This window comes from Staurois parvus, unplaced genomic scaffold (assembly GCF_062004578.1).
Source record: "Staurois parvus isolate SC_StPar_1 unplaced genomic scaffold, SC_StPar_1.0 ptg000183l, whole genome shotgun sequence".
In the NCBI taxonomy this organism is placed as follows: Eukaryota; Metazoa; Chordata; class Amphibia; order Anura; family Ranidae; genus Staurois; species Staurois parvus.
In genome coordinates this window covers 8,531,976-8,559,614 of record NW_028317979.1, presented here as the reverse complement: position 1 = coordinate 8,559,614, position 27,639 = coordinate 8,531,976, and the positions used below count along the sequence as shown (strand labels likewise).

The 27,639-nt window shown below is 40.8% G+C and overlaps 1 protein-coding gene across 2 annotated transcripts in view; it reads left to right on the top strand.

The window, feature by feature from the left end:
* ABCD3 (ATP binding cassette subfamily D member 3) overlaps positions 1-27,639 on the top strand; it is a 104,299-nt gene that overhangs the window by 61,497 nt on the left and 15,163 nt on the right. For both annotated transcript variants that reach the window (XM_089677291.1, XM_089677290.1), the window contains exons 8-20: positions 5,806-5,862; positions 5,970-6,112; positions 7,638-7,707; positions 11,228-11,297; positions 11,653-11,750; positions 11,829-11,920; positions 20,131-20,222; positions 20,301-20,373; positions 24,861-24,924; positions 25,897-25,974; positions 26,081-26,146; positions 26,241-26,330; positions 26,430-26,549. In XM_089677291.1, coding sequence (XP_089533417.1) covers positions 5,806-5,862; positions 5,970-6,112; positions 7,638-7,707; positions 11,228-11,297; positions 11,653-11,750; positions 11,829-11,920; positions 20,131-20,222; positions 20,301-20,373; positions 24,861-24,924; positions 25,897-25,974; positions 26,081-26,146; positions 26,241-26,330; positions 26,430-26,549 — 1,113 coding nt within the window. The remainder of the gene's footprint in view (positions 1-5,805; positions 5,863-5,969; positions 6,113-7,637; positions 7,708-11,227; positions 11,298-11,652; positions 11,751-11,828; positions 11,921-20,130; positions 20,223-20,300; positions 20,374-24,860; positions 24,925-25,896; positions 25,975-26,080; positions 26,147-26,240; positions 26,331-26,429; positions 26,550-27,639) is intronic.

The following is a 27,639-nucleotide window of genomic DNA, read 5'->3' as shown; positions in this document are numbered from 1 at the left end:
CCTGCTTGTTCTTGGGGCATTTTCCCTTCAGTTTTGTCTTCAGCAAGTGAAATGCATGCTCGATCGGATTCAGGTCAGGTGATTGACTTGGCCATTGCATAACATTCCACTTCTTTCTCTTAAAAAACTCTTTGGTTGCTTTTGCAGTATGCTTTGGGTCATTGTCCATCTGCACTGTGAAGCGGCGTCCAATGAGTTCTGAAGCATTTGGCTGAATATGAGCAGATAATATTGCCCAAAACACTTCAGAATTCATCCTGCTGCTTTTGTCAGCAGTCACATCATCAATAAATACAAGAGAACCAGTTCCATTGGCAGCCATACATGCCCACGCCATGACACTACCACCATGCTTCACTGATGAGGTGGTATGCTTAGGATCATGAGCAGTTCCTTTCCTTCTCCATACTCTTCTCTTCCCATCACTCTGGTACAAGTTGATCTTGGTCTCATCTGCCCATAGGATGTTGTTCCAGAACTGTGAAGGCTTTTTTAGATGTTGTTTGGCAAACTCTTATCTGGCCTTCCTGTTTTTGAGGCTCACCAATGGTTTACATCTTGTGGTGAACCCTCTGTATTCCCTCTGGTGAAGTCTTCTCTTGATTGTTGACTTTGACACACATACACCTACATCCTGGAGAGTGTTCTTGATCTGGCCAACTGTTGTGAAGGGTGTTTTCTTCACCAGGGAAAGAATTCTTCGGTCATCCACCACAGTTGTTTTCCATGGTCTTCCGGGTCTTTTGGTGTTGCTGAGCTCACCAGTGCGTTCCTTCTTTTTAAGAATGTTCCAAACAGTTGTTTTGGCCACGCCTAATGTTTTTGCTCTCTCTCTGATGGGTTTGTTTTTTTCAGCGTAATGATGGCTTGCTTCACTGATAGTGACAGCTCTTTGGATCTGATCTTGAGAGTTGACAGCAACAGATTCCAAATGAAAATAGCACACTTGAAATTAACTCTGGACCTTTTATCTGCTCATTGTAATTGGGATAATGAGGGAATAACACACACCTGGCCATGGAACAGCTGAGAAGCCAATTGTTCCATTACTTTTGGTCCCTTAACAAGTGGGAGGCACATATGCAAACTGTTGTAATTCCTACACCGTTCACCTGATTTAGATGTAAATACCCTCAAATTAAAGCTGACAGTCTGCAGTTAAAGCACATCTTGATCGTTTCATTTCAAATCAATTGTGGTGGTGTATAGAGCCAAAAATGTTAGAATTGTGTCTATGTCCCAATATTTATGGACCTGACTGTATGAAGCATTATTCTGTAAATTAAAAAGCACTATTTCACAGTATCCAAATGGAAATGGTTTTCATAAAAGTAAACTGAAAGCGAATAGATTGATAATGAGTTATGACACTTTGCCTATTGTTATTGCTTGTTGTGCTGCTTTACTTAACCACCTCCCGTCAGGTTGTTGTATATAAATGGCCGGATGGTGGCAGTGCAGGGTCGGGTGGCCTTTTATAAACTGCCTCCCCACCCCCTGCTTGTGCACGCTCCCTGGGAGAATGCAACCCTGCGATCTGGTGCCCGTTGTGTCCTCCGGACACAGTGGAACACCGATCGGCGTGTGGGGCCTCTCTGTGAGGTCCCGATCATGTGATCACTGATTGGCCAATCAGTGATCATATGCAGAATAGTTACTTCTGACATCATTGCTTACTACGTGTGAAATCTGTGAATGATCACAGAGGTCACATGGTACAAGGCTATTCACAATAGCCTTGTACCATGTGACAAGCTGTGACCAATCACAGCTCACACAGTAGTTCTCAGTGGCTGCAAGAATGCAGCCAGAGAGAAGGAGAACTGATTGCTTTTACAGCCTTTATGGCTGTAAAAGCAATCAGTGTAAAAAAAAAAAAAAAAAAATCTTCATCACCCCCCACAAGTAGTACAGTGTCACCGTGGTGACACTGTACTGCTAGGGTGACAGTTTTGGTTAAACTAATTTGGGGTTTTTTTTGTTTTGTTTTTTTTACTAAAAAGAGAACGGAATACATTTTGATCAAGATTTATGATGAAATATTATTTATTTGAAAAATTTTAGACACTTTTTAAATACCACGAAAATAAAGCTTTATCTGTCTCAAAAAAATGCTAAAAAATTCATATGGGTACAGTGTTGCATGACCGCGCAATTGTCATTCAAAGTGTGATGACGCTGAAAGCTGAAAATTGGCCTGGACAGGAAGGGGGTAAAAGTGTCCGGACTTGAAGTGGTTAAAGCAGTAGTAATGTATTCTTCCTAATAGCAGAAAATGGCCCCCCTGCAGTAAAATGTACTAATATGCACTGCATACTAGTGCAGTATGACTGACTTACCTACAAACGGAGCTCTCCAGTGCTGAGCTGATATGGCTCTCCCTAGTCCTTGGCGGCTTCCATTTTTTTCTTCATCAGCTTCCTTACATGATTTGGCCATGCCTGCGCATTAGTGCTCTGCAGACTGCTATGGGGCTGGTTATCAGGCTGGAGACATTCCGAGATTGTCCCATAGCAGTCTGCAGGGCTGTAATGCATAGGTGCAGCCAGTACAATGAAGACTTGTAGTGCTGAATGTATACAAACAGCAGAACTATATCTGTGGGATCAAGGTATGCATCTGTAAAGTTGAGGAGTGGGTTAGGTTAGATCATGTTAGCAGGAGGGGCCAAAGAGGATGAATGCTCTTTGTATCGCTCCTTCAAGTGCAGATTTAGGGGAAAAAACTAGGATAGGATAGGCAGCCTGCATCCTGCTGAGAGCATTAAAGTATTATTTATAACAGAGCTGCTTCTTGTGCCCAGCTCATTCACAGCTGAATGCAGCCATTACATACCGTCTGACATTTCCTAGGAGTCCTATCTTACAGACTTTTTGTACATCATTAAGAAAATGCAAGCGAGCGCTCATAAAACCAGCAGCTAGAACATTCAAAGGAATCACAATGACCTCTCAAGACAAACTGTAAGATATAGTGTAGCGCTAAAAAATGAATAAATAATCATATAGTTCAATAAATGTTCATAAAATCTTGTGCATAATCATGAAGAGCTTCCTCTTTTGAAATACACTGATGCCAAAAAATCATATAGCAGAAATGCGCACTCACCGACCGTGCATTAAAAATGCGCATATAAATGAACATCAACCCGAATGGCTGGCAGCAGGTGGTACATCCCTCGGGGGTAAAGCATCAGCCTTGGGTGAAGTAATACACAGCAGGGCTCAGAAATCTCCTCAAGAGCGAGTGGACAACCTAGATCAATGGCTTCCCTCCTCTGGATGATGGATGAACTGACAGACTGCTGTTGTGGTTCTGAAACCCTCAATAGAGGGTCTGTGTCCCACAGACCACAGAATGTCAGGGTGCCGTGATGTGGCTCACTACATGACCGCATTCTGACAGATCATTTTACTGAGAATGGTATCTGCTTAGTACAGAGGTTTGGGCTTATTGGGACACAGACCCTCTATTGAGGGTTTCAGATCCACAACAGCAGTCTGTCAGTTCATCCATCATCCATGAGCCCTGCTGTGTATTACTTCACCCAAGGCTGATGCTTTACCCCCGAGGGATGTACCACCTGCTGCCAGCCATTTGGGTTGATGGTCACTTATATGAGCATTTTTAATGCGCGGTCGGTGAGTGCGCATTTCTGCTATATGATTTTTTGGCATCCGTGTATTTCAAAAGAGGAAGCTCTTCATGATTATGCACAAGATTTTATGAACATTTATTGAACTATATGATTATTCATTTTTTAGCGCTGCACTATATCTTACACTTTTTGTACATCGTGTCCACCCGCTCGCTGGTGTGCAGGAAGATGTGTAAAAGACTGGTCCTTTAAAATCTTAATAGCGGGAACATTGCTTCCAGTTTTACTAGGTATTTCCTTTTAAGCTGTGCATAATACCAAAGAAAAGTCAACTGCCAGATGAAATGCTTGGAGACCGATAAGTGATTAGATATTGTCATTTTGAGCATTATACATTTAATATATGTGCTTGCTTGTAAGGGCAATAATGCACTCCTTATTATGTAAGTCATCTAATAGTTTAACATTTATTTATAGCCATAGGCTTATTTTTCATGTTGGCTCTTTATGCCGTTGATTTTACTTGTAAATAGAAACCCAGTGCACCTAATAATGGCCCAATAAAAACAAGTGATGCAACTTGAGCATTGCATACAAACATCCTCTAACTATGGTGCCGTGTTTCTATATTATCATTATCAGTTACTACATGAGACTTTCCCTATTTCTACATAGAACAGGAAATGGTCTTTCAATTTGTGCATGCCATTGCTTTGTAGAGGGGAAAAATACACTTGAATATAGAAACACAGACGAGAGCGCCCTGGATTCTGCGGGTAAAAACACGAAAATGATAAAATTGTACTTAAAGTGGCTTGTTTAGAGTGTACTGGGTAAAACTCCCTCCAACATAACACCAGGACTTAAAAATTAATATTACAAGGACTCAATACAAATACTAAGAACACTCTTGATGGGTAGCCTTCACTGGTTTTGTTTACATGCTCTGGTCCTACCACACTGCATAGCTCAGTTGAGTGCCATTTCTCTTTTCTTTTGCAATGTAGACTTTTATTTCATTTTCAGCAGAAGTAACATTACATAGTCATTTGCCAAATGTTACAGGATATCATATCACAGCAATAATAAAGGGTCCTCAGTGAGCAAAAACATTAGAGCAGGAGTCCATAACGGGCCCTTTACACATAGTCAGTACATAAAGCATGCCGCTTCTGTCCTGGTGTTTAATTGGAGGGAGGGAGTTTTATCTGTGATATGCTTTGAACAAGTCACTTTATTATAAGTACAATTTTTGTCATTTTCATTTATGAAAAGATGTTTTTATCAGCACAAACCAGTGCGCTCTTTCTGTGTTTTATTTTGCATGCTTCTATGACCTCTGGATATATACAGCACTTGCAAGGATTAGTGGATTTCCCTTGATACCAGTGAAGCTTGATATATTTGAAGACTTATCAATAATACAGACGTTTTTAGCATTTTGGGGATATGAAGTTCAACAGATGGATACCTGTCTTTCCATGGCCAACCTAACAGTTTCGTTCATTAAAGAACTATAGGCAAAACTTTTTTTTTTTTCATTTTGGATACAGGAAGGGGGGGGGGTTATAACCCCTGTCAGATTTTTTTTTTTTTCTTCCATCTGTGACCCGTTTCTGAGATTTCTTTCACTTCCTGTCCGATAGACAAATAGGAAGTGAGAGGAAATCCCTGCAAATTAAGGGAATTCCTTGGGGACACCATGTCACCAGAACTAGTGTCCCCATTGGAAGATTTATTCTCTCTTCTATTTCTGGGGACAACTCAAAATTTGGGATTTTCTTTACCTTGACTTTCAATGGTAATCATAAACAGGGCAAATAGGGTGAAGCTCCTTATCGGAGGCACAAACAGCAATAGAAACTGACAGGTGTTCTAATCCCCCTCCAGTTTTCAAACTAAAAAAAAGGTTTTGCCTTTAGTTATACTTTATTTGTGGTTCTGTAAGGAAGTGTGAGCGGTTATATGTGATTATTTATTCTAAACTCTGCATTACCTAAGCATAATGTTTTAAAGTGAGCATGCTTTGCCATTTCCTTTCTATAAAAGGGAAAGGTATGCTAATGTACTGCACAAGTATCCATCCATTAGATATTTTCATGTGTGTTTTGTGAAATTTTTTAGATAAATATGTTCTTTAACTGACATCTTTAAATTATGTATAAGTTGTGTATAAGTATTCAGTTTTGTTTATTTCTTTATTGTAGCCATTTTTGGACATCGTCCTGTATATTTTCAAGTTGACAAGTGCAATTGGAGCTCAGGTAATGTGACTCAGGCAAGGACTATCATAATTATGTTTTTTTTTTTACATGCAATTACCATTTTAATGATGCTATCATAATAAGTTAGTGGTGCTGTGCTCCCTCAGGGTCCAGCAAGCATGATGGCTTATCTGCTTGTCTCAGGACTTTTCCTTACACGCCTCAGGAGGCCGATTGGTAAAATGACGATTACCGAGCAGAGGTACGAAGGTGAATACAGATATGTCAACTCAAGGCTCATTACCAACAGGTAATCCAATCTGCTGTCTGCTGCTTGGCAACGTTTTCAACTCATTATGTTTAATAGGCTAGCAGTTTGCTCCATGTGCCACAAAATATTTCTGCTTAATTGAACTTTATTGCCCATGAAGGATCTTATACTGCTGGTCAGAGGAAAACGGAGTGGAGTGGGGGTGTAAAAGGAAGGCAAGTAGGGTTTCCCTTACTTTTACTTCCCCCTTTAAAGTTTCAGCCTGCAACGGGCTTTCTGGGAAAAGTAATCGAAGGGGCTGCCTCTGCCCACCACCAAAGAGGAGCCCAGGACCACTGCAGACTCTAGGGCCAGCTTCTAACAGGACAGGGGGGAACATCCGTTCTCCATCCTCTCTGTGACAAAAGAAGCCAGAAGCAACGAGAATCTTGTCACTTTGGTTTTGGCTGTGTGTTACTGGGTGTTATCGGCCAGCATAGCAGCCAGTCAAACCAATCTTGGTTTGATTCACTGCTTTGTAGGGCATAGGAGGAATTGGGGTCTAATAGACCCCAGATCTCTCATTGAAGAGTACCTGTCACTGCCCCAGCTGTCACAAGCGATGTTGTTCATGGACATTAAGGGTATACTCACACTGGTACTCTAAAAAGGTCCCAGGCACAGCTCAACTCCAAGGTTTGTTTGTGTAGTGTGAGTGCTTCAAACTGTGCCCAGGACCACTTGGAAAGGTTCAGTTAACCTGGTCCTAAATGTTCAGCAAAGACTGTATCTGTGTGGCATATATTTCTTTTTGGAACTTATGTTGATTAACTATTCAATTGTTTAGGGCTGAAACTGATCCTGCCCACAATGCAGAACATTTCATAGTAAGACATATCAAATGGCACAATCGGTTTAACTAAATTATCTGTGATAAACTACATTTGAGCTGTAAGAGAATACACCATTGGAAAGGGTAAAATTGGAAACAATTTTTGCAACAGCTGCATGAAATTATCTCAGACATCCACATTCTCTTTCTTTGTGACTGCAAGAGTAGCACAGAGGGGCAGCACAGTGGCTAAATGGTTAGCACTTTTGCCTGGCAGTACTAGGGTCGTTGGTTCGAATCCCAGCCACGGCACCACCTGCCTGGAGTTTGCATGTTCTCCCTGTGCCTGCGTGGGTTTCCTTTCCCACACTCCAAACACATGCTGGTAGGTTAATTGGTTCCTGTTTAAAATGTCCCTAGTATGTGTATGTATAAATGTGAGTTAGGGACCTTAGACTGTACGCCCCTTGAGGGTTAGGGACTGATGTGAATGTACAATATATATGTAAAGTGCTGCGTAAATTGACAGCGCTATATAAGTACCTGAAATAAATAAATAAGAGTGACAATGAGGTAATAAGTCCCATGCACAATTACCACTGTGCTGTAAAGATGGTGTTCCTAGAGATATTTAGTTAATGTGTTTTTTTTCATTTACTTTGTGCTTTGTAGCAATGGTCATTGCCAAGTCACAAGTAGAAATAAAAGTGGATCCTTCTATTGTAAATGCTTTTTTTTTTTTTCCCATTTTAGTGAAGAAATTGCCTTCTACAATGGAAACAAAAGGGAAAAATTGACCATTCACTCTGCTTTTAACAAACTGGTAAGAGACACTTTTAGATATGCCCTGAATATATTTTGCATATCAGAATTGGAGCAGTAGTTGATCATTTTGACATACTCATTATATGGTAAACCGTAATAGTCTGTTTAAGGCTCTGGTGCCTATAAAACAATGATTGAGACACTGTAGAACACTTCTAGTGTACTGAAGGTTTTTTGTTGGGTTTAAAGTGGACCTGAAATCAGAAACCCATTTAGTCCTCCTGACCCCCCCCCCCCCGCTGCCTGCTGTTGAAAAAATAAAACAATAGGAAACAACTAAACATATCTGTGCTGAATACTTACCTACCACCAAGTGCACTCACTCCCTGGGTTAGTAGTCCAGTAGTTAACCCCTATCCTTACTGTTATGCCTCAGCCTGAGTTGGAAATCTGGGATGCAGAGGCATTTACTGGATTTCATTGCAATCAGTGCCTCTGTCTCATTTCCATTCCCTCCATTGTTTAGATTAGGTCATACATAACAGGGAATCATTGGTGTGTTAAGATTCAGAAGGAGAAAGCCCATGGTGATGTGTAGTTATTAGTCAACTCTATTAGTAATCTTCCATGACAGTAGGCAGTGTGGGGACAAGCAACCCATACAGCATCTGATCTTGCAGTTAAAATTGGCTTGTGTTTTGTGTGACAGGCTAGAAGAAGTTGCTCATATAATACATCTTCGGACTAAAAGATATGGACAATTGGACAAAGAACACAAGTGAAACATAAGAAACGAAAAGCCAGTTCTGATTAAGTACTCAAGCCATACAAATCCTTTTTAGCACATTCATGTTTTATAAATTATCCTTAACATGGACACCTCCTAAGCCCAAGCTTTCCCTGTTTTTTTCCAGTGTATATAGTAGTATAGCTACCAAGGACCAACATATGTGTGGCACTGTATGGTTCACGTTATCTTTCCTAAGAATGGATTCCCCAGCAGGGAAATGCAGTGATACTATACAGTGGATATAAAAAGTCTACACACCCCTGTTAAAATGTCAGGTTTCTGTGATGTAAAAAAATGAGAAAAAGATAAATAATTTCAGAACTTGTTCCACCTTTAATGTGAACTAAAAACTGTACAACTCCATTGAAAAACAAACTGAAATTTTTTAGGGGGGGGGAGTAAACATTAACTAAAATAATGTGGTTGCATAAGTGTGCACACCCTCTTATAACTGGAGATGTAGCTGTGTTCAGAATTAAGCAATCACATTCCAAATCATGTTAAATAGAAGTCAGTACACACCTGCCATCGTATAAAGTGCCTCTCATTAACCCCAAATAAAGTTCAGCTGTTCTAGTAGGTCTTTCCTGACATTTTCTTAGTCGCATCCTACAACAAAAGCCATGGTCCGCAGAGAGCTTCCATAGCATCAGAGGGATCTCATTGTTTGGAGAAGGGTACAAAAGAATTTCCAAGGCATTATAAATACCATGGAACACAGTGAAGACAGTCATCAAGTGGAGAAAATATGGCACAAGAATGACATTACCAAGAACTGGACATCCCTCCAAAATAGATGAAAAGACGAGAAGAAAACTGGTGTGGGAGGCTGTCAAGAGGCCTACAGCAACATTAAATGAGCTGCAGGAATATCTGGCAAGTATTAGTTGTGTGGTACATGTGACAACAATCTCCCGTATTCATCATATGTCTGGACTGTGGGATAGAGTGGCAAGACGGAAGCCTTTTCTTATGAAGAAAAACATTCAAGCCCGGCTAAATTTTGCAAAAACACACCTACAGTCTCCTAAAAGCATGTGGGAAAATGTGTTATGGTTTGATGAAACCAAGGTTGAACTTTTTGTCCATAATTCCAAAAGAGATGTTTGGTGCAAAAACAACACTGCACATCACCAAAAGAACACCATACGCACAGTGAAGCATGGTGGTGGCAGCATCGTGCTTTGGGGCTGTTTTTCTTCAGCTGGAACTGCGGTCTTAGTCAAGGTAGAGGGAATTATGAACAGTTCTAAATACCAGTCAATATTGGCACACAATCTTTAGGCTTCTGCTAGAAAGCTGAACATCTTTTAGCATGACAGCGATGCAAATCAACAAAGGAATGGCTTCACCAGAAGAAGATTAACGTTTTGGAATGGCCCAGCCAAAGCCCAGACCTGAATCCAATCGAAAATCTGTGGGATGATCTGAAGAGGGTTGTGCACAGGAGATGCCCTCACAAGCTGACAGATTTGGAGTGGGCAAATATTGCCAAGTCAAGATGTGCCATGCTGATAAACTCATACCCAAAAAGACTGAGTGCTGGAATAAAATCAAAAAGGTGCTTCAACAAAGTATTCGTTTAAGGGTGTGCACACTTATGCAACCATATTATTTTAGTTTTTTATTTTTACTTCCCTCCACCTAAAAGATTTCTGTTTGTTGTTCAACTGAGTTGTACAGTTTATAGGTTACATTAAAGGTGGAAAAAGTTCTGAAATTATTTATATTTTTTACTTGACAGAAACCTGACATTTTAAAAGGGGTGTGTAGACTTTTTATATCCACTGTACATGCTCTATTCTCAGCTGTCTTATATGCTTCTGTGCAAAAATAATGTTATGTCTTGGTATATGGTCATCTTTTTCTTTCTATCTATGTCTTCATTAAGAAGATTCACTCTCTCTGTTCCATTTGAGTGGTCACTAGGATACAAATGGAGGGGAAATGAGGACATTCACACTCCCTATTCTGATTGGACATTCGTTCTGATGACCCTGGTGACTGCCAGGGATTTCCCTCACTTTGGAGGGATTTCCTCCCACTTCCTGTTTTTGGCTATGCGACACAAAGTTAGAGTGATACTAAACCCAGGACTCTGCATTCACTATGCTTGGTCTCCCACAGTACACACAACATGGAAATGCAATTATTTTAGTAAATATAAACTGCTAAATACCTTTTCTCATCAGCAGTTAGAGCAGTCTCATGACTTCAGTAGTGCACTGGTTAAAGCTTGTAGAAGTTTTCTTTCTGCTCTAGGAGGATGTGAAACCTCTGACCCTCTGTCTGGACAGTGCTGATTTGGCCCTGTGCTGATCGCGTGCACCCTCCCAAGAGGGAAAAAAAAAACCTCTCTAGCAATACACACCAAACTGAGCATGTGCCAAGTTACCATGGGTTCAGTTTGTATCAGGTGGTCATTTCAACAAGCGGAGGGGCACAAAAAGGATGAAACAGCCTTTTTACACAATGCAGAGGATTAACCCCTTAGGTTCCACAGTGAGTATAACAAGCATGCTTTACTGCACATACAGACTGATTTTATTGTTGTGGGTTTAGTAACACTTTAAGGCAAAAATGGGACACAAATGGCAAAAAAAACCCCCAAAAAACCAAACCATTTGACAGGGATTATAAATCCCTCCCTTGCTCGATAAAAAAAATGGAAAAAAGTGCCTGCAGTTCTGTTTTGATAAGTTGCTAGTGATAAGAGTTCTAAAATTTTACAGGTTTCAGTAAATGTATAATAAGTTTACTCATTATTTTTTTTTTTCTGCTATTCCAGGTGGAGCACTTACATACTTTCATTTTGTTCCGATTTTCCATGGGCTTTGTAGACAGCATTATTGCCAAGTGTAAGTCATCTATATGAGATTTTCGGGTACTGAATAGAATATGAAATTACTCTGGTTTTTACTAATGAAACTTTGATACACCTGGATCACAGTGATCAAGTGGGTAAAAATGTAATGTCATTTTCTGTCAGCATACTATATATTGTGTAGAATCTGTGATTCAAGTTAGCAGTAAATTTATCCAGATTCAGTTTTTTCCAGATCTAAAATTCTTTTTTTTTTCCTGAAGTTTATAAAATTCACTATGTATATACTTCATCATTTAAATCAATATTTAGTTTGAATGAAGAATGTATATTGAGAGTTAATTGTAATTTTTCTTGTAACTACTCTTTTATATTCCTACTAATTGCAGATCTTGCTACAGTGGTTGGTTATTTAGTTGTCAGCCGTCCGTTCCTTACACCAAATCACCCTCGTCATTTGAGCAGTAGTCATGCAGAGCTTTTGGAGGTGAGACTGTCTCCTGTAACTGACATGTCACTACCAGTTTAAAATACCCAGCCCTAATAGTTCTTCCATCTTTGACAGGACTACTACCAGAGTGGAAGGATGCTGCTGAGGATGTCTCAGGCCCTTGGCCGGATTGTGCTAGCTGGACGTGAAATGACCAGATTAGCTGGGTGAGATGGCTTTAAATGTCATTTAAAAGGGAATTCCAGCTTGTGCCATATTGGTTTGTAGTCAAAGCAAAATTAGTTGTCAGAATGAGGGAAAATGGCATACGAGGACATAGACAGTAGACATTTGCTAAATTGTCTATGCGGAAATCAGTGAAATACACTGTGTGCACAATTATTAGGCAAGTTGTATTTTTGGGGATTAATGTCAATATTGAACAGCCACAGTGCTTTTAGTCAATCCAAAATGTTACTAACCTCTTCTCTACCGCGCTATAACCGAAAGACAGCTACAGCGCGGTTGTCTACTTCTGGGACGACGTCCCTGGATGTCATTCCAGGGTGCGCACCCAGCGCCGCCGATGATCGCTGTGTCCTAAGGACACAGCTGATCACGTGATACGGTAAATGGCCAATCACAGCGGCCTTTTACCATGTGATCAGCTGTTCCCAATGACACAGCAGATCGCCAGGTAAATACAGGTGCCTGTCACAGCATGAGGAAAGAATTGTGGGAAAAAAATTTCAACAATCCTTTGGAAAATGACAAAAATTTATTTTTTTTTTCCACAAAAATGTCATATTAACTAGTTTTTTTCTCACATACGGTATAGGCATACTTGCAATTGCACCCCAAAATACATCCTGCTACTCCTAAGTATGGCGATACCACATGTGTGAGACCCTTCAAAGCCTAGCCACATAGAGAGGCGCAACATCCAAACAGCACCTTCAGGCATTCTAGGGGCAAAAATTACACATCTAATTTCCTGACAACCTATCACATTTTTGAAGGCCCTAAAGCACCAGGACAATGGTATTTGCCACAAAATGACCCCATTTTGGAAAACACACCCCAATGTATGTTCTATGAGGCATAATGAGTCTTTTGCACATGTCATTTGTTTCCACAAGTTTTTGGGAAATGTGTAAAGAAAATTTTAAAAAAAATTTTTTTTCACGGAAACTTATCAATTTCTAAGATCTTTCTAACACACAGCATGTACATACCAAGAATACATCCTAAAATGCATTCTGCTACTCCTCCTGAGTATGGCGATACATGTACCCTGTGGCTCTGTCGTGTAACTTGTAGAGTTTAAGCCCATATCAGGCCCTTTTAGTAGGGATGAACTGCTGATGCCCAGCGTTGCAGTGAAGTGGATAACCAACTCATCCACACAGATGTTTTTTTCTGGGATACATAATTGGTAGAATTTCTCACTGAAAAATTTAGAAGTGGCTGAATTTAAAAAGTTTACCATATTCTGGGAGGGCACTGGGTGTTATCATTAACCGCTTGCCGCCCTGCCACTGTGTATATACGTGTGCAGGGCGGCAGTGGAGCGCAAAACCACGTTTAAAAACGGGTTCCGCACTCCCGACACTTTCGGCGGCAGGGGGCGCGCTCCCGCCGACCCGCGGGTGACACTATTTGATCCAGGAGGGATCAATCATTAGATTTCAGCCAGTGATTTCTGGCTGAAATCACATGATCGGTCCCTGTCCTATCCTGTCCTGTGTTGACATACACAGGGCAGGATATGATGTCATTCTTCTCTGCCTGGACACATTCCGTTCCAGACAGAGAAGAAGACATCCAAAAAGTGAGTACACAAGCACTACACTACAGTTAGAACACTCTAGGACACATTTAACCCCCTGATCGCCCCCCCCCCCCTCCAGTTAACCCTTCACTGCCCTGTCACCAGTGTTACTGATCAGTGAAGCGATTTTTACTGATCAGTGTCGCTGGCGACTTCCGATAGAGTTAGCGCCCCTCCCAGATAGCGCCAGATTGCCCGCCAGTACACCAGTAATCCCGTTTAACCCCTTGATCGCCCCCCCCTCCAGTTAACCCTTTCACTGCCCTGTCACCCAGTGTCACTGATCAGTGAACCAATTTTTACTGATCACTGTATCAGTGTCGCTGGCGACTTCCGATAGAGTTAGCGCCCCTCCCAGATAGCGCCAGTTTGCCCGCCAGTACACCAGTAATCCCGTTTAACCCCTTGATCGCCCCCCCCCCCCTCCAGTTAACCCCTTCACTGCCCTGTCACCCAGTGTCACTGATCAGTGAACCAATTTTTACAGATCACTGTATCAGTGTCGCTGGCGACTTCCGATAGAGTTAGCGCCCCTCCCAGATAGCGCCAGATTGCCCGCCAGTACACCAGTAATCCCGTTTAACCCCTTGATCGCCCCCCCCCCCCCCCTCCAGTTAAACCCTTCACTGCCTGTCGCCCAGTGTCACTGATCAGTGAACCAATTTTTACTGATCACTGTATCAGTGTCGCTGGCGACTTCCGATAGAGTTAGCGCCCCTCCCAGATAGCGCCAGTTTGCCCGCCAGTACACCAGTAATCCCGTTTAACCCCTTGATCGCCCCCCCCCTCCAGTTAACCCCTTCACTGCCCTGTCACCCAGTGTCACTGATCAGTGAACCAATTTTTACAGATCACTGTATCAGTGTCGCTGGCGACTTCCGATAGTTAGCGCCCCTCCCAGATAGCGCCAGTTTGCCCGCCAGTACACCAGTAATCCCGTTTAACCCCTTGATGGCCCCCCCCCCCTCCAGTTAACCCCTTCACTGCCCTGTCACCCAGTGTCACTGATCAGTGAACCAATTTTTACAGATCACTGTATCAGTGTCGCTGGCGACTTCCGATAGAGTTAGCGCCCCTCCCAGATAGCGCCAGATTGCCCGCCAGTACACCAGTAATCCCGTTTAACCCCTTGATCGCCCCCCCCAGTTAAACCCTTCACTGCCTGTCACCCAGTGTCACTGATCAGTGAACCAATTTTTACTGATCACTGTATCATTGTCGCTGGCGACTTCCGATAGAGTTAGCGCCCCTCCCAGATAGCGCCAGTTTGCCCGCCAGTACACCAGTAATCCCGTTTAACCCCTTGATCACCCCCCCCCCTCCAGTTAACCCCTTCACTGCCCTGTCACCAGTGTCACTGATCAGTGAACCAATTTTTACTGATCACTGTATCAGTGTCGCTGGCGACTTCCGATAGAGTTAGCGCCCCTCCCAGATAGCGCCAGTTTGCCCGCCAGTACACCAGTAATCCCGTTTAACCCCTTGATCGCCCCCCCCCCCCTCCAGTTAACCCCTTCACTGCCCTGTCACCCAGTGTCACTGATCAGTGAACCAATTTTTACAGATCACTGTATCAGTGTCGCTGGCGACTTCCGATAGAGTTAGCGCCCCTCCCAGATAGCGCCAGTTTGCCCGCCAGTACACCAGTAATCCCGTTTAATCCCTTGATCGCCCCCCCCCCAGTTAACCCCTTCACTGCCCTGTCACCAGTGTCACTGATCAGTGAACCAATTTTTACTGATCACTGTATCAGTGTCGCTGGCGACTTCCGATAGTGTTAGCGCCCCTCCCAGATAGGGCCAGTTTGCCCGCCAGTACACCAGTAATCCCGTTTAACCCCTTGATCACCCCCCCCCCCCCCAGTTAACCCCTTCACTGCCCTGTCACCAGTGTCACTGATCAGTGAACCAATTTTTACTGATCACTGTATCAGTGTCGCTGGCGACTTCCGATAGTGTTAGCGCCCCTCCCAGATAGCGCCAGATTGCCCGCTAGTACACCAGTAATCCCATTTAACCCCTTAATCTCCCCCCCCCCCCCCCAGTTAACCCATTCACTGCCCTGTCACCAGTGTCACTGATCAGTGAACCGATTTTTACTGATCACTGTATCAGTGTCGCTGGCGACTTCCGATAGAGTTAGCGCCCCTCCCAGATAGCGCCAGATTGCCCGCCAGTACACCAGTAATCCCGTTTAACCCCTTGATCACCCCCCCCCCCCAGTTAACCCCTTCACTGCCCTGTCACCAGTGTCATTGATTACAGTGAACAGATTTTTACTGATCACTGTATTAGTGTCACTGGTGACTTCCGATAGTGTTAGCGCCCCTCCTAGATAGCGCCAGTTTGCCCACTAATGCACGGGATTTTTTTTACCAAAAACATGTAGCAGAATACATTTTGGCTTAAATTTATGACTAACTTTGAGTTTACGATATATTTTTTATAGCTGAAAGTAGAAAATATTGGTTTTTTTCAAAATTTTTGTGGTTTTTTTGTTTATAGCGCAAAAAATAAAAAGCGCACAGGTGATCAAATACCACCAAAAGAAAGCTCTATTTGTGTGAAAAAAAGGACGTAATTTTCGTTTGGGTGCAGCATTGCATGACCGCGCAATTATCATTTGAGTTAGTGCAGCGCTGTATAGCAAAAAAAGGCATAAATTACAGTATCTATACCATAGTTTGTAGACGCTATAACTTTCACATAAAGCAATCAATATACACTTATTGGGATTTTTTTTACCAAAAACATGTAGAAGAATACATTTTGGCTTAAATTTATGACTAACTTTGAGTTTACGATATATTTTTTATAGCTGAAAGTAGAAAATATTGGTTTTTTTCAAAATTTTTGTGGTTTTTTTGTTTATAGCGCAAAAAATAAAAAGCACACAGGTGATCAAATACCACCAAAAGAAAGCTCTATTTGTGTGAAAAAAAGGACGTAATTTTCGTTTGGGTGCAGCATTGCATGACCGCGCAATTATCATTTGAGTTAGTGCAGCGCTGTATAGCAAAAAAAGGCATAAATTACAGCATCTATACGATAGTTTGTAGACGCTATAACTTTCACACAAAGCAATCAATATACACTTATTGGGATTTTTTTTACCAAAAACATGTAGCAGAATACATTTTGGCTTAAATTTATGACTAACTTTGAGTTTACGATATATTTTTTATAGCTGAAAGTAGAAAATATTGTTTTTTTTCAAAATTTTGTGGTTTTTTTGTTTATAGCGCAAAAAATAAAAAGCGCACAGGTGATCAAATACCACCAAAAGAAAGCTCTATTTGTGTGAAAAAAAGGACGTAAATTTTGTTTGGGTATAGCATTGCATGACCGCGCAATTATCATTTGAATTAGTGCAGCGCCAAACAGCAAAAAAAGGCCTGGTCATTAAGGGGGGTAAATCCTCTGGGGCTCAAGTGGTTAAAATGGAGAAACCACATGATCATTAAATATCTTGTTCTTGACATAATGGGCATATGATGGATGGGTTGGGTAGACCAGTAAGAGTGCATTCTGTTATTTATTTATTTTTTTGTGAGTCCCAAATAGATTTTAAATTGTCCACTGTTACAGTACATAGTTAATCTGGCTGAAAAAAGACAAAAGTCCATCTAGTTCAACCATAAAAAAAAAAGCTATAATCCTATACCCGCAGTTGATCCAGAGGAAGGCAAAAATAACCCAGCAAAGCATGGTCCAATTTGCTCCTGCAGGGGAAAAAATTCCTACCTGATCATGCGAGAGGCAGTCGAATATTCCCTGGATCAACTTTACCTATAAATGTTAGTATCCAGTTATATTCTGTGTATCTAGGAAATAATCCAGGCCTTTTTTAAAGCAATCTACTGAGCTGGCCAGAACCAACTCTTGATGCAGTCTATTCCACATTTTCACAGCTCTTACTGTGAAGAAACCTTTCTGTATTTTGACATTAAATCCCTTTTCCTCCAGACATAAAGTTTGCCCCCTTGTCCTCTGTGATGACCTCAGGGTGAATAACTACACAGAGTTCACTATATGAACCACTGATGTATTTATACATGTTGATCATATGCCCCCTTAATCTCCTCTTCTCAAGAGAGAATAAATTCAGTTCTTCTAATCTTTCCTCATAGCTGAGGTCCTCCATGCCTCTTATCAGTTTAGTTGCCCTTCTCTGCACTTTCTCCAGTTTCCCAATATTCTTTTTGTGAATCAGTGCCAAAATTGAACTGCATATTCCAGATGAGGTATTACTAATTTGTACCGGGGTAATATGATATCTCTCTCTCTGGAGTCTATACCTCTTTTAATACAAGAGAGGATTTTGCTCACTTTAGAAACCGCAGCTTGGCATTGCATGCCATTATTAAGCTTGTGATCTACCAGAACTCCCAGATCCTTTCCACCATTGATTCCCCCAGTTGTACCCCCCTAGTATGTATGATGCATGAATATTCTTAGCCCCCAAGTGCATAACCTTACATTTATCAACATTAAACCTCATTTGCCACATAGTTGCCCAATTAATCAGTGCATTGAGGTCGGCTTGTAAGTTGGAGACATCCTGTAAGGACGTTATTCCACTGCACAGCTTGGTGTCATCTACAAAGACTGAAATGATATTTATAATCCCAGACCCTATATCGTTTATAAATATATTAAAAAGTAAGGGTCCCAACACTGAACCTTGGGGTACACCACTGATGACCCTAGACCATGAGTATGAATCATTAACCACTTTCCTCTGAATACGATCTTTTACCACGTTTTCTATCCATTTACATACTAATTTTTTTAAGCCCGTAGACTTTACCTTACACATTAGCCGTGTGTGATGAACTGTGTCAAGCGCTTTTGCAAAATCCAAGTATACTATATCCACAGCCACCCCTCTCTCCAAGGTTTTGCTCACCTCCTCATAAAAAGAAATCAGATTTGTTTGACAACTTCTGTCTTTCATGAATCCATGCTGTCTGTTGCTTAAAATATTTTTTTCCAGCAAGAACTCATCTATGTGGTCTTTTATTAAACTCTCCAGTATCTTCCCAACTATAGATGTTAAACTAACAGGCCTAAAGTTACTTGCTAAAGATTTTGATCCCTTTTTAAGTATAGGCACCACATTGGCCTTACGCCAATCCTGTGTTACTATGCCAGTCAGGAAAGAGTTCCTAAAAATTATAAAAAATGGGTTTTAAATGACAGAGCTAAATTCTTTAAGGGCCCATGGGTGTATTTCATCCGGTGCTTTATTCCTCTTTATTCTGTTTAAATATTCCTGGATCATATTAATTGTGAGCCAGTGTGGAGCCAATATGCTGTCGTAACCTTTTGGTATTGTACTTTGCGACACGGCAAATAAATTGGCAACTTCAGACACAGAGGCACAAGCTAAGCGGGCATCAACAATTTGCCCTCTTTGAAGCTCAGTAAGCTCTGACATGACTCCGTATTACTAGCAGCACACGCAGTGAATGATGAAAGTGAGGCTTCCCACCTGTTAGCTGGGTGTCATCACACAGTGGAAGCAAGAGTGTTGCATCATTTCTGCCTTTAAAGCAAAATATGTGCTCACTCTCACACATGCAAATAATGTATTGTTTCCCTTTTTTTGTCCAACCCATGTAAGTATAAAAATCTTTGTTTGCATGCTGGATAGGTAGAAGGGGGGACGGAATGTTTTGAAGAATAGTTAGATGTAGCTCTGTAGTTGTTAGAATAGTTTTTCACATTTTAGAATGGGGTGCCTCAAGACTGTCCATAATTTTGAAGGGTGCCTCGGGACTGTCCATAATTTTAAAGGGTGCCTTGACTAAAAAAAAAAAAGGTTGATAAACAGTGCTTTTAAAATATTCAAATTTTCCGAAAAACCTATAATGTGAACTAACTCCGTACACCCTTCCCATTGTATCTGCCTTCATGGATGCTGAGCTGTTAGTGCCCATGCAGCCAGTGCAGCAGTTGGGGGATTTGAAAGTCCCGCTTTTCTCCCTCTTTATGCAGTGTTTTTGGGATGGATTACAGCGATTCTGATTGGCCAGCACTGGCGCAAAGCATCGATCTGACCTATCCCAGAAGCAATGCAGAAAGAAAATGGAGGGGATTTCAAATCCCCAGACCACTGCATCGGCTGTGTGGGCACTTGACAGCTCTGGGAAGGGTGTACGATGTTTACATTTTAATTTTTTCTTAAAAAGTGAACACTTTTAGATATCCATTAATTTAAGTATGTCCTTTTAGGACTATGCATTCAACCCTTCTCATGCTTGCAAGAATACATATAAGTGGGTGGGGGTAACTGCGAATGCTGGAAGCCTCCCATTGCTTTCAAAGAGGCTGTCAACCACAGCTAATCACAGGATCTTGCATGTAATCGCAGGCAGGATTCATTTGCAAGTGTGAATGCACCCTTAGTAAACTTCATTAGCTAGATATATAGACTAGAAATGGATGGAATACGCACAGGTGGGTAAGTGATAGCCATGCCAAAGAAAGAGTTAACATAAAATGGTTAAAGTAACAACATTCTTTTTGGGATATTGTTCATCTTTATTATTTGTAAAATTAACTTTGATCAAAGTATAACACTAACAGAGTGTTATGTATGTAGTTTCACAGCCAGAATTACAGAGCTGATGCAAGTGCTAAAGGACTTGAACCAAGGCAAATATGAACGCACTATGGTTTCTCAACAGGACAAAGGTAATTGCTTCATTCACTTCAGTAATAAAACATCCCTTCTTAACTACACATGCTGATACATTTTATTTGGATTTGTAGAGTCCGAATCTGGTCCCAGCATTCCCTTAATTCCAGGAAGTGGTAGAATTATAAATGCTGACAACATCATCAAGTAAGTTTTTTTTTTTTTTTTTTTTTTTAAGTTCCCACAGGATTTCTCTGCATTTGATTAGTACTCGCTGAACTAAATGGTGTGAAATGCCGATATACCACATTGTTAACCAAGGGTGGGGAAAGCCAACATTTCATCACTAACAAAGGAAATGTGATAATACATTATTCTGTAACCAGAATTACATTATCCTGCTGGATGGTTTTAGCAGTTATCAACTTTACTGTAGTCTGGCGTTTACAGTAGGTTTTATTACATGCTTGTAATGCACTGTTACATCACAATTAGCAGTACAGTTCATTTTACTTTTCAGATTAACTTAATTTTATATAAAGGTTATGTCTGTACAACTGTTTATTCAGGTTTGGTAAGCCTTTCACTTCTGATTCCAGTCTCCCCTGTTAGGGCAGCAGTGATAGAACTTTAGATCTTGCTGGACTTTGCATAGCTGTAGTGTCCCTCAGCCTAACTTGTAGTAAAGAGATTTATCCTATGATTTAGAAGACTTAAAAATTATACTAAAGTCTTGTTTTTTTTTTCTTAAAAACAACAAACCTGTCATACTTGCTTTGTGTAATGGTTTTGTACAGAGCAGCCCCAATCCTCCTCCTCTTGGGTCCCCTGCTGACGCTCCTGGCCCCTCCCTCCTGTCGGGTGCCCCCATAGCAAGCAGCTTGCTACAGGGGCACCCGAGCCATGTCTCTGCTTGTTCATTCATACACACAGCTGCTGCTCGACCCCGTCCCCTCCCTATCCTGCTTGGGTCACTGGCTGTGATTGACAGCAGCGGGAGCCAATGGCTGCTGCCTCAGCCAATCATGAGTGAGAATCCCTGGAGAACCGAGGCTCTTGTGGACATCTCTGGATCAAGAAGAGGCTCCGGTAAGTGTTTGGGGTGCAGCTACACACAGAACGTTTTTTTACCTTCATGCATAGAATGCATGATGATAAAAAACCTTGAGACTTTAGAACCACTTTAAAGCAATTGTAAGGGCAATTTTTAGAAAAATACCAAACATGTCATACTTGCATTCTGCAGTGTTTTTGCCCAGAATAACCCTGATCCTCCTTTTCTCGAGTTCCCTGACCCCTCCCTTCTGACAAGTGCCCCCACAGCAAGCAGTTTGCTATGAGGGCACCCAAGTAGGCTTGCTCCTGTGCTGTTCACACACAGCTGCATCTCAGCCCCACCCCTGCTCTCTCCTTATTGGCTCATTGGCTGTGATTGACAGCAGGAGCCACATATAAGTTTGCAGTCTGTCTCTTTTGCACATTAATACATACCCTTGTAGTACTTTAAAGTATAACTAAAGGCAAAACTTTTTTTTTTTAATTTTTGACAGAGTGGAGATGGATTAGAACACCTATTAAGTTTGTATTGCAGTCCATGTCCCCTTTAGGGGAATTTGTCCTATTTACCATTATTATTGAAAGTAAAAGAAAACTCCACATTTTGGGTTGTCCCCAGAAAAGTAATAGAATGTACATTTTGCAATTTGAACACTAGTTCTGGTGATCTGGGGGTCCCCAAGGAATTCCTTTTATTTGTAAGGATTTTCTCTCACTTGTTTTGGCTGTGGGACAGGGAGTAAAGATAACTCTCTCCAATGGGACACAGATGGCAAATAATAAACTGACAGATGCTATAACCTTCCCTTGCTTTATCCAAAATGACAAAAAAGTTTTGCCTATAGTTCTACTTTAAATTACATATCTACATACATTTAACTTGCCTGCAGGTTAAATGCTGCCTCTGGCTTCAATATTGTGAGTTGGAATATTAGAAATGTCAGACCTTCTTATTTGCAAATAGTTCTGTGATTTTCACTCAAGACAACAGATCAATATGACAGCCTTGGATTTTCAGATGGAAACACCAGCAAGGGCTGAGACCATGCATCCTCAACCATGTTTTCCTTAATTAAAATAGCACTATTTGCAATCTAAGATAAATTGCTGATAGGAAAGATTACTAAAAGAGAATGCAATGATCTGTATGTAAGTTTATTACCTAAAACACTAAAACACCACCTACCTGTGAAATGTATGCAGTCTTGCATTTTTACATTATTAAGCAGCTTTACTGAAACTCTCCAGCAGAGGTCCCCGATATATAGTATAATGATTGTGTCTGCTTATGGCTTCCAGCTGTAGGAGAGAGATGCTGTGTGCCTGCTGTGTGCCTTACAAAAATCTTGAACATTGTCCTTCCTTAAAGCTTATTCAAATGTTTACAGTCACAGGTTGTAGAGGTCAGTATTGTACTCTGGTAGAGGTACAGTAGTGTTGTTTTAATATTCTAGTGATGATACTGAATCCCAGGATACCATTGTAGCTTGATTGATAATGCTGCGGGCTTTCACCACAGTGGTCCTGATTTCATTTCCACATTTCCCAATTGAGACACTGCATGGAGCTTGTTATTTTATGTTTTGAGTGAAATAATTCAAAAGGTAATCCAGTTTCCTCCATTAGTCTAGACTAGTGGTCTTTAAACTGTGGGCCAGATCTGGCCCTTTGCTTGCCTATATCTAGCCCTTTTGACACTAATCCTCCCTCTGACATCAACAATGAGGTATTATTCCTCTCGCTGACACCAAAGATAAGGCATAAATTCTTCCTCTGACACCAATGATGGGGCACTATTCTTTCCATTGGCACCAACAATGGGGCATTATTTCTCCCACTAACACTAAAATTGATTGGGCGCTATCCCGCCTCCTTCTAACCACAGGGGTGTTATGTTTTTTTTGTTTTTGTTTTTTTAATTATTATTTTACTCCCACTGACCATCAACATTTTCTACTCCTGCTGGCCAAAGTCTGGCCCCCCTAAAATCTGAAGGATAGTAAACTGGCCCTTTGTTTAGAATGTTTGGAGACCCCTGGTCTAGATGTATACTAGTAAACTAAGGTGTCCTTTTATGACACAGAGAATAGCTGCGATTCAACGGATCTCAGCTATTCTCTGGTCATTCACAGTTTATAACACTCAGGAGATCATGTCAGCCCTTCTCTGGAGATCTGTGTTCTCCGTCCAGATTCTCCAGCCCAGAGCTGGAGAATCAGAGGGACCGAAAACTAAGCAGAGATAATTTACCTCTGCTTAGTAAACTGATCTTTTACTGTAATCTCGAGAGATTATAGTAAAATGAGCCGTTTTTCAGAGTTTGTAGACCGTTCTCCAGCGTTTGGAAACCGTTCTCCCTTCGTTCGGAGAACTGCTTCATAAACTGCATTCACAGGAGAACTTTGTTCTCCGAGAATGCCGGAGAACTGAGCAGCGATCTATTACCGCTGGTTCACAAACGGACACCTAATTACCTTTTACCCACAGGTGACACTAGTGTGTGTGTGTGTGTGTGTGTGAAAGTCAGGAAACTTAGATGGTAAGATACTTAAATTTGGTGGTTAATGTGAGTGGTTCTGTATACTCCAAAAAGTTTTATATAAATTTATGTGTTGTGCTCAATTAAGTAACCAGTAATATGATCAACAACGAAATAAAAATAAATAAAAAATTGCATTTGTTTGAAATTCATATACATCCACTATAGTTATATACAGTTCAGTCATCCAGTGAACTATAAAATATATAAATGTGGTAAATGCCAAATATCAACCTTGAAATACTCCCTAGATTTTCCTAATACATGCCAAAGTGCCAGGAACAATGCTGAAATTGTGCACTCACAACCAACTCCTGTGGGCACACTCTCTCCTTGAAAGCCAGACCTTAGTTATTGAAGGTCTGGTATAACCAGTTTCTTTTAAGTAGCTGGGAAAAAGCTAGGACTGCTGTCTGATATTACCAAGTGATCACTGCATTCAAAGATATATGTCCACCTGGTGTACTGTATCATTGCATGCTGTGCTCACTTGGTAAAATAATTTGTTTTCAAGGCGAGAGTGTGCCCAAAGGGGTTGGTGGTGGTTGCGTAATTTCAGCATTGTTTCTGGCACTTTGGAGTAATTTTGGGAAGTAGTTCAGCATTGATTTATATGGACATTAACACATTTATATATTTTTATAATTCACTGGATGATTGGACTGTATATTATTGTAGTGAATTTATATGAATTCAAACAATTGTCTATTATTTAATGTATTTTTTTTTCTAGTTGATCACATTACTGATTCTAAATTGAGCACGGCACATTCATTTGTATAGATTTGTAGAGGTGGTATTATCTTGGGTGCTGCAAGCTGTGTACATATTTGGTATTTGGCGTACATGCATTTTCTTTTCATAAAGTGCTGGGTAAAACATTTAAAATTTAAAACATTTCTTAAATCCCCCGACACATTTATGCATCGAGTGCGATTTAATATACAGATGAAGAATATGATTTTTTTTTTTTCTATTTCAGGTTTCGACCATTTCATTTAGTCTTGCCAGAATACCATACATTGTGATATAGAAGTGTTAAAATATCCAGTGTGTATATAACAAATGTCCATTGTTTCTTTTTTCTTTTTTTTGAAAGATTTGAGCATGTTCCTCTTGCAACACCAAATGGAGACATTTTAATCAGAGATTTGAACTTTGAGGTTAGTAGAATCATATCTTTTCTCAATTGTGTTCTCTCATAGTATCTTATCTTGAAGGGCCAATTCTTTAAAATGGAACCAGTAGAAAAAAGGTTAAAGGCGAAACTTCACAATCAAGATTTATGCCTGTGGAAGTACAAGCAATGCCTTATCACAAACTGAGTTTGTCATGCATTTTTTTCCTGGAAAAGTGCTAGATCTCTGGATGGGATGTAGTGTAAAAGGTAGCTGATTACACTTGCAAATCATCAGATAAAAGCCTCTCCCCTCTCATGGCTCTATTATCCCTGTCAGTACTTGTCAGTGACCCTGGAGTAAGTGCATCATATGGGTGCTTTGGCCTTTAAAGGATTTATTTATTATTTATTTATTTATCTATCGAGTTTATATAGCGCCAAAGGGTTTGCTCAGCGCTGTACAATAGAGGGGGGGACAATACATGAAACAGTACAGTAACATCAAACAGCACACAAGGGGTAAGAGGGCCCTACTCTTTCGAGCTTACAATCTAGGAGAAAGGGGGTAGAGGTACAGGAGGAAATGGCTGTGGGGGATGGAGTGGTAGGAGGAGGGAAGGGCAGCGGCTGTTAGGTGAGGGTGGGGTAGGCTTCCCTGAAGAGGTGGGTTTTCAGGGAGCGCCTGAAGGTGAGGAGGGAAGGTGACAGTCTGATGGATTGGGGTAGTGAGTTCCAGAGGATAACACTAGTTTACTATTTTTTACTTTAGTTTGAAAAGGGTAAGGAGTTTGACTGCTCAAAACTCAAGATGCTAAAATGTCTTATCACGTGTGATTCTCCATGAGGGGTACGGTCCATGGTCAACCTGAGATACATCAGTGACATTAGTAGTGTTTAAATATAATTCAATATTTTATGGGATGTGTTGCGTATGTTCTCAATATTTAGGTATACCCTGTCTCTTTATCAGGGGTGCTTCATTGTTTAAACATTTATTGTAACTATCTGTTTATAGGTAAGGTCTGGCACCAATGTCCTTGTCTGTGGGCCAAATGGCTGTGGGAAGAGCTCCCTCTTCCGCGTCTTGGGAGAGGTAATTTTTTGCGCAGTTTGCAATTTTCATCTCTGTATATGTGGCACACAGATAGGAGTGATTATTTTTAGTAGTAATGTTTTAATACTATTTGTATTTTTTCTAGCTGTGGCCACTGTTTGGAGGAAGTCTGACTAAGCCAGAACGAGGAAAACTATTTTATGTTCCCCAGGTAGTTTTCATTAACATTGTCATCAAGTGTAGCCAAAAAAAAAAAAAAAAAAAAATGTAGTATACTCATTCTTTATGTTCTTTGCTTGTTTTAGAGGCCCTATATGACTTTGGGGACATTACGGGACCAAGTCATCTATCCAGACACACATGAAGACCAGAAACGCAAAGGCATTTTAGATAAGGTTTGAAGACACCAGTCTATATTTTAATGGTTAAGGGCATGTTTAGTTTGAAAACACAAAAGTATTAACAGTTAGGTGTTGTATACTCTACCCACACAGGTCCTAAAGGATTACCTTGATAATGTTCAACTGGGACCAATTTTGGAACGTGAAGGAGGCTGGGATAGTGTGCAGGACTGGATGGATGTTCTCAGTGGAGGAGAAAAGCAAAGGATGGCGGTAGGACACCATTTGTTCAGTTACATAGAGTGCCACTTTGATTTGCATGAATGCAATCCTTAAATTTAATTATATGATACAAATCATACATACATTTGTTTACTCATCAGCAGTCTTGCTTTACCTTCTGTTTCATTTTTCAAAATGTCACTACTCCTCAAATATTAAATATATTCTGTGTGGTATCACTTGTGACTACTTGTGTGGTATCTTTAAAGTGTAAAATTTAATGCCCCCCACCTGCTGAATAAAAAAAAAAATGGGGAAAGAAAAATATACAGAAGTGTATTCTTGTGGGAACCTGAGCACCTGGGATGCAGTGGTAAGGTACAGTGATGTATATTTCACCATGTAGTTCCTGAGATGCAGCAGCAAAGCACACTAATGCGCTTTCATCCATGTTCATTTTTTTTCTTCTGAAGTAACAGTCCAATTAATTGCTTTTGGTGTCAAGTGGCAGTACAAAGCTGTATGGAAAAAGGCAAAGTCCTGAAAGTTGCTCATCTCTGCAAAACCCCGTAAAAAGTTGTATGACCGTCTCAGGCCGGACTACAACCAGGCCACACATGGACCTGGATGCAGCTTGGTCTGAGGCTGTCATATACCTTCTTACGGGGTTTTGCAGAGACGTGCAACTTCTAGGACTTTTCCTTTTTCCATTAGATATCTAGAGCTGCGACCAGCTCTGTCCTTGTCTGCACTTCAAGCGGTTGCTACATAAGAGGTCCCAGGGGAGCCTTGAGCGGCAGCTGTCAATTTATTTTGGGTCACAGTGCAATACTCTAGCCATTTCAGAGCAGTAGAAGTTTTCAGAAGTACTAGAACCTTTGATATTACAAAAACAATTGCTCTTCCATGCTGATCTGTGTGTTTTATACATTGTAAAACAATAGATGCACCATACTAGGATTTTTAGAAATAGCAGCAACGTTTTGAAAAAACAGGCTTTTCATCTAGTTGCTTTCAATCGTCTGAGCACAAAATGGCACAGAGGCATATACAGCACAACGTCAAGCACAGCTAATTTATTGATCGATTGTTTTTTTTTTTTTTCATTGCCACTCTTATATTTTTTATATCTTTGCGATCA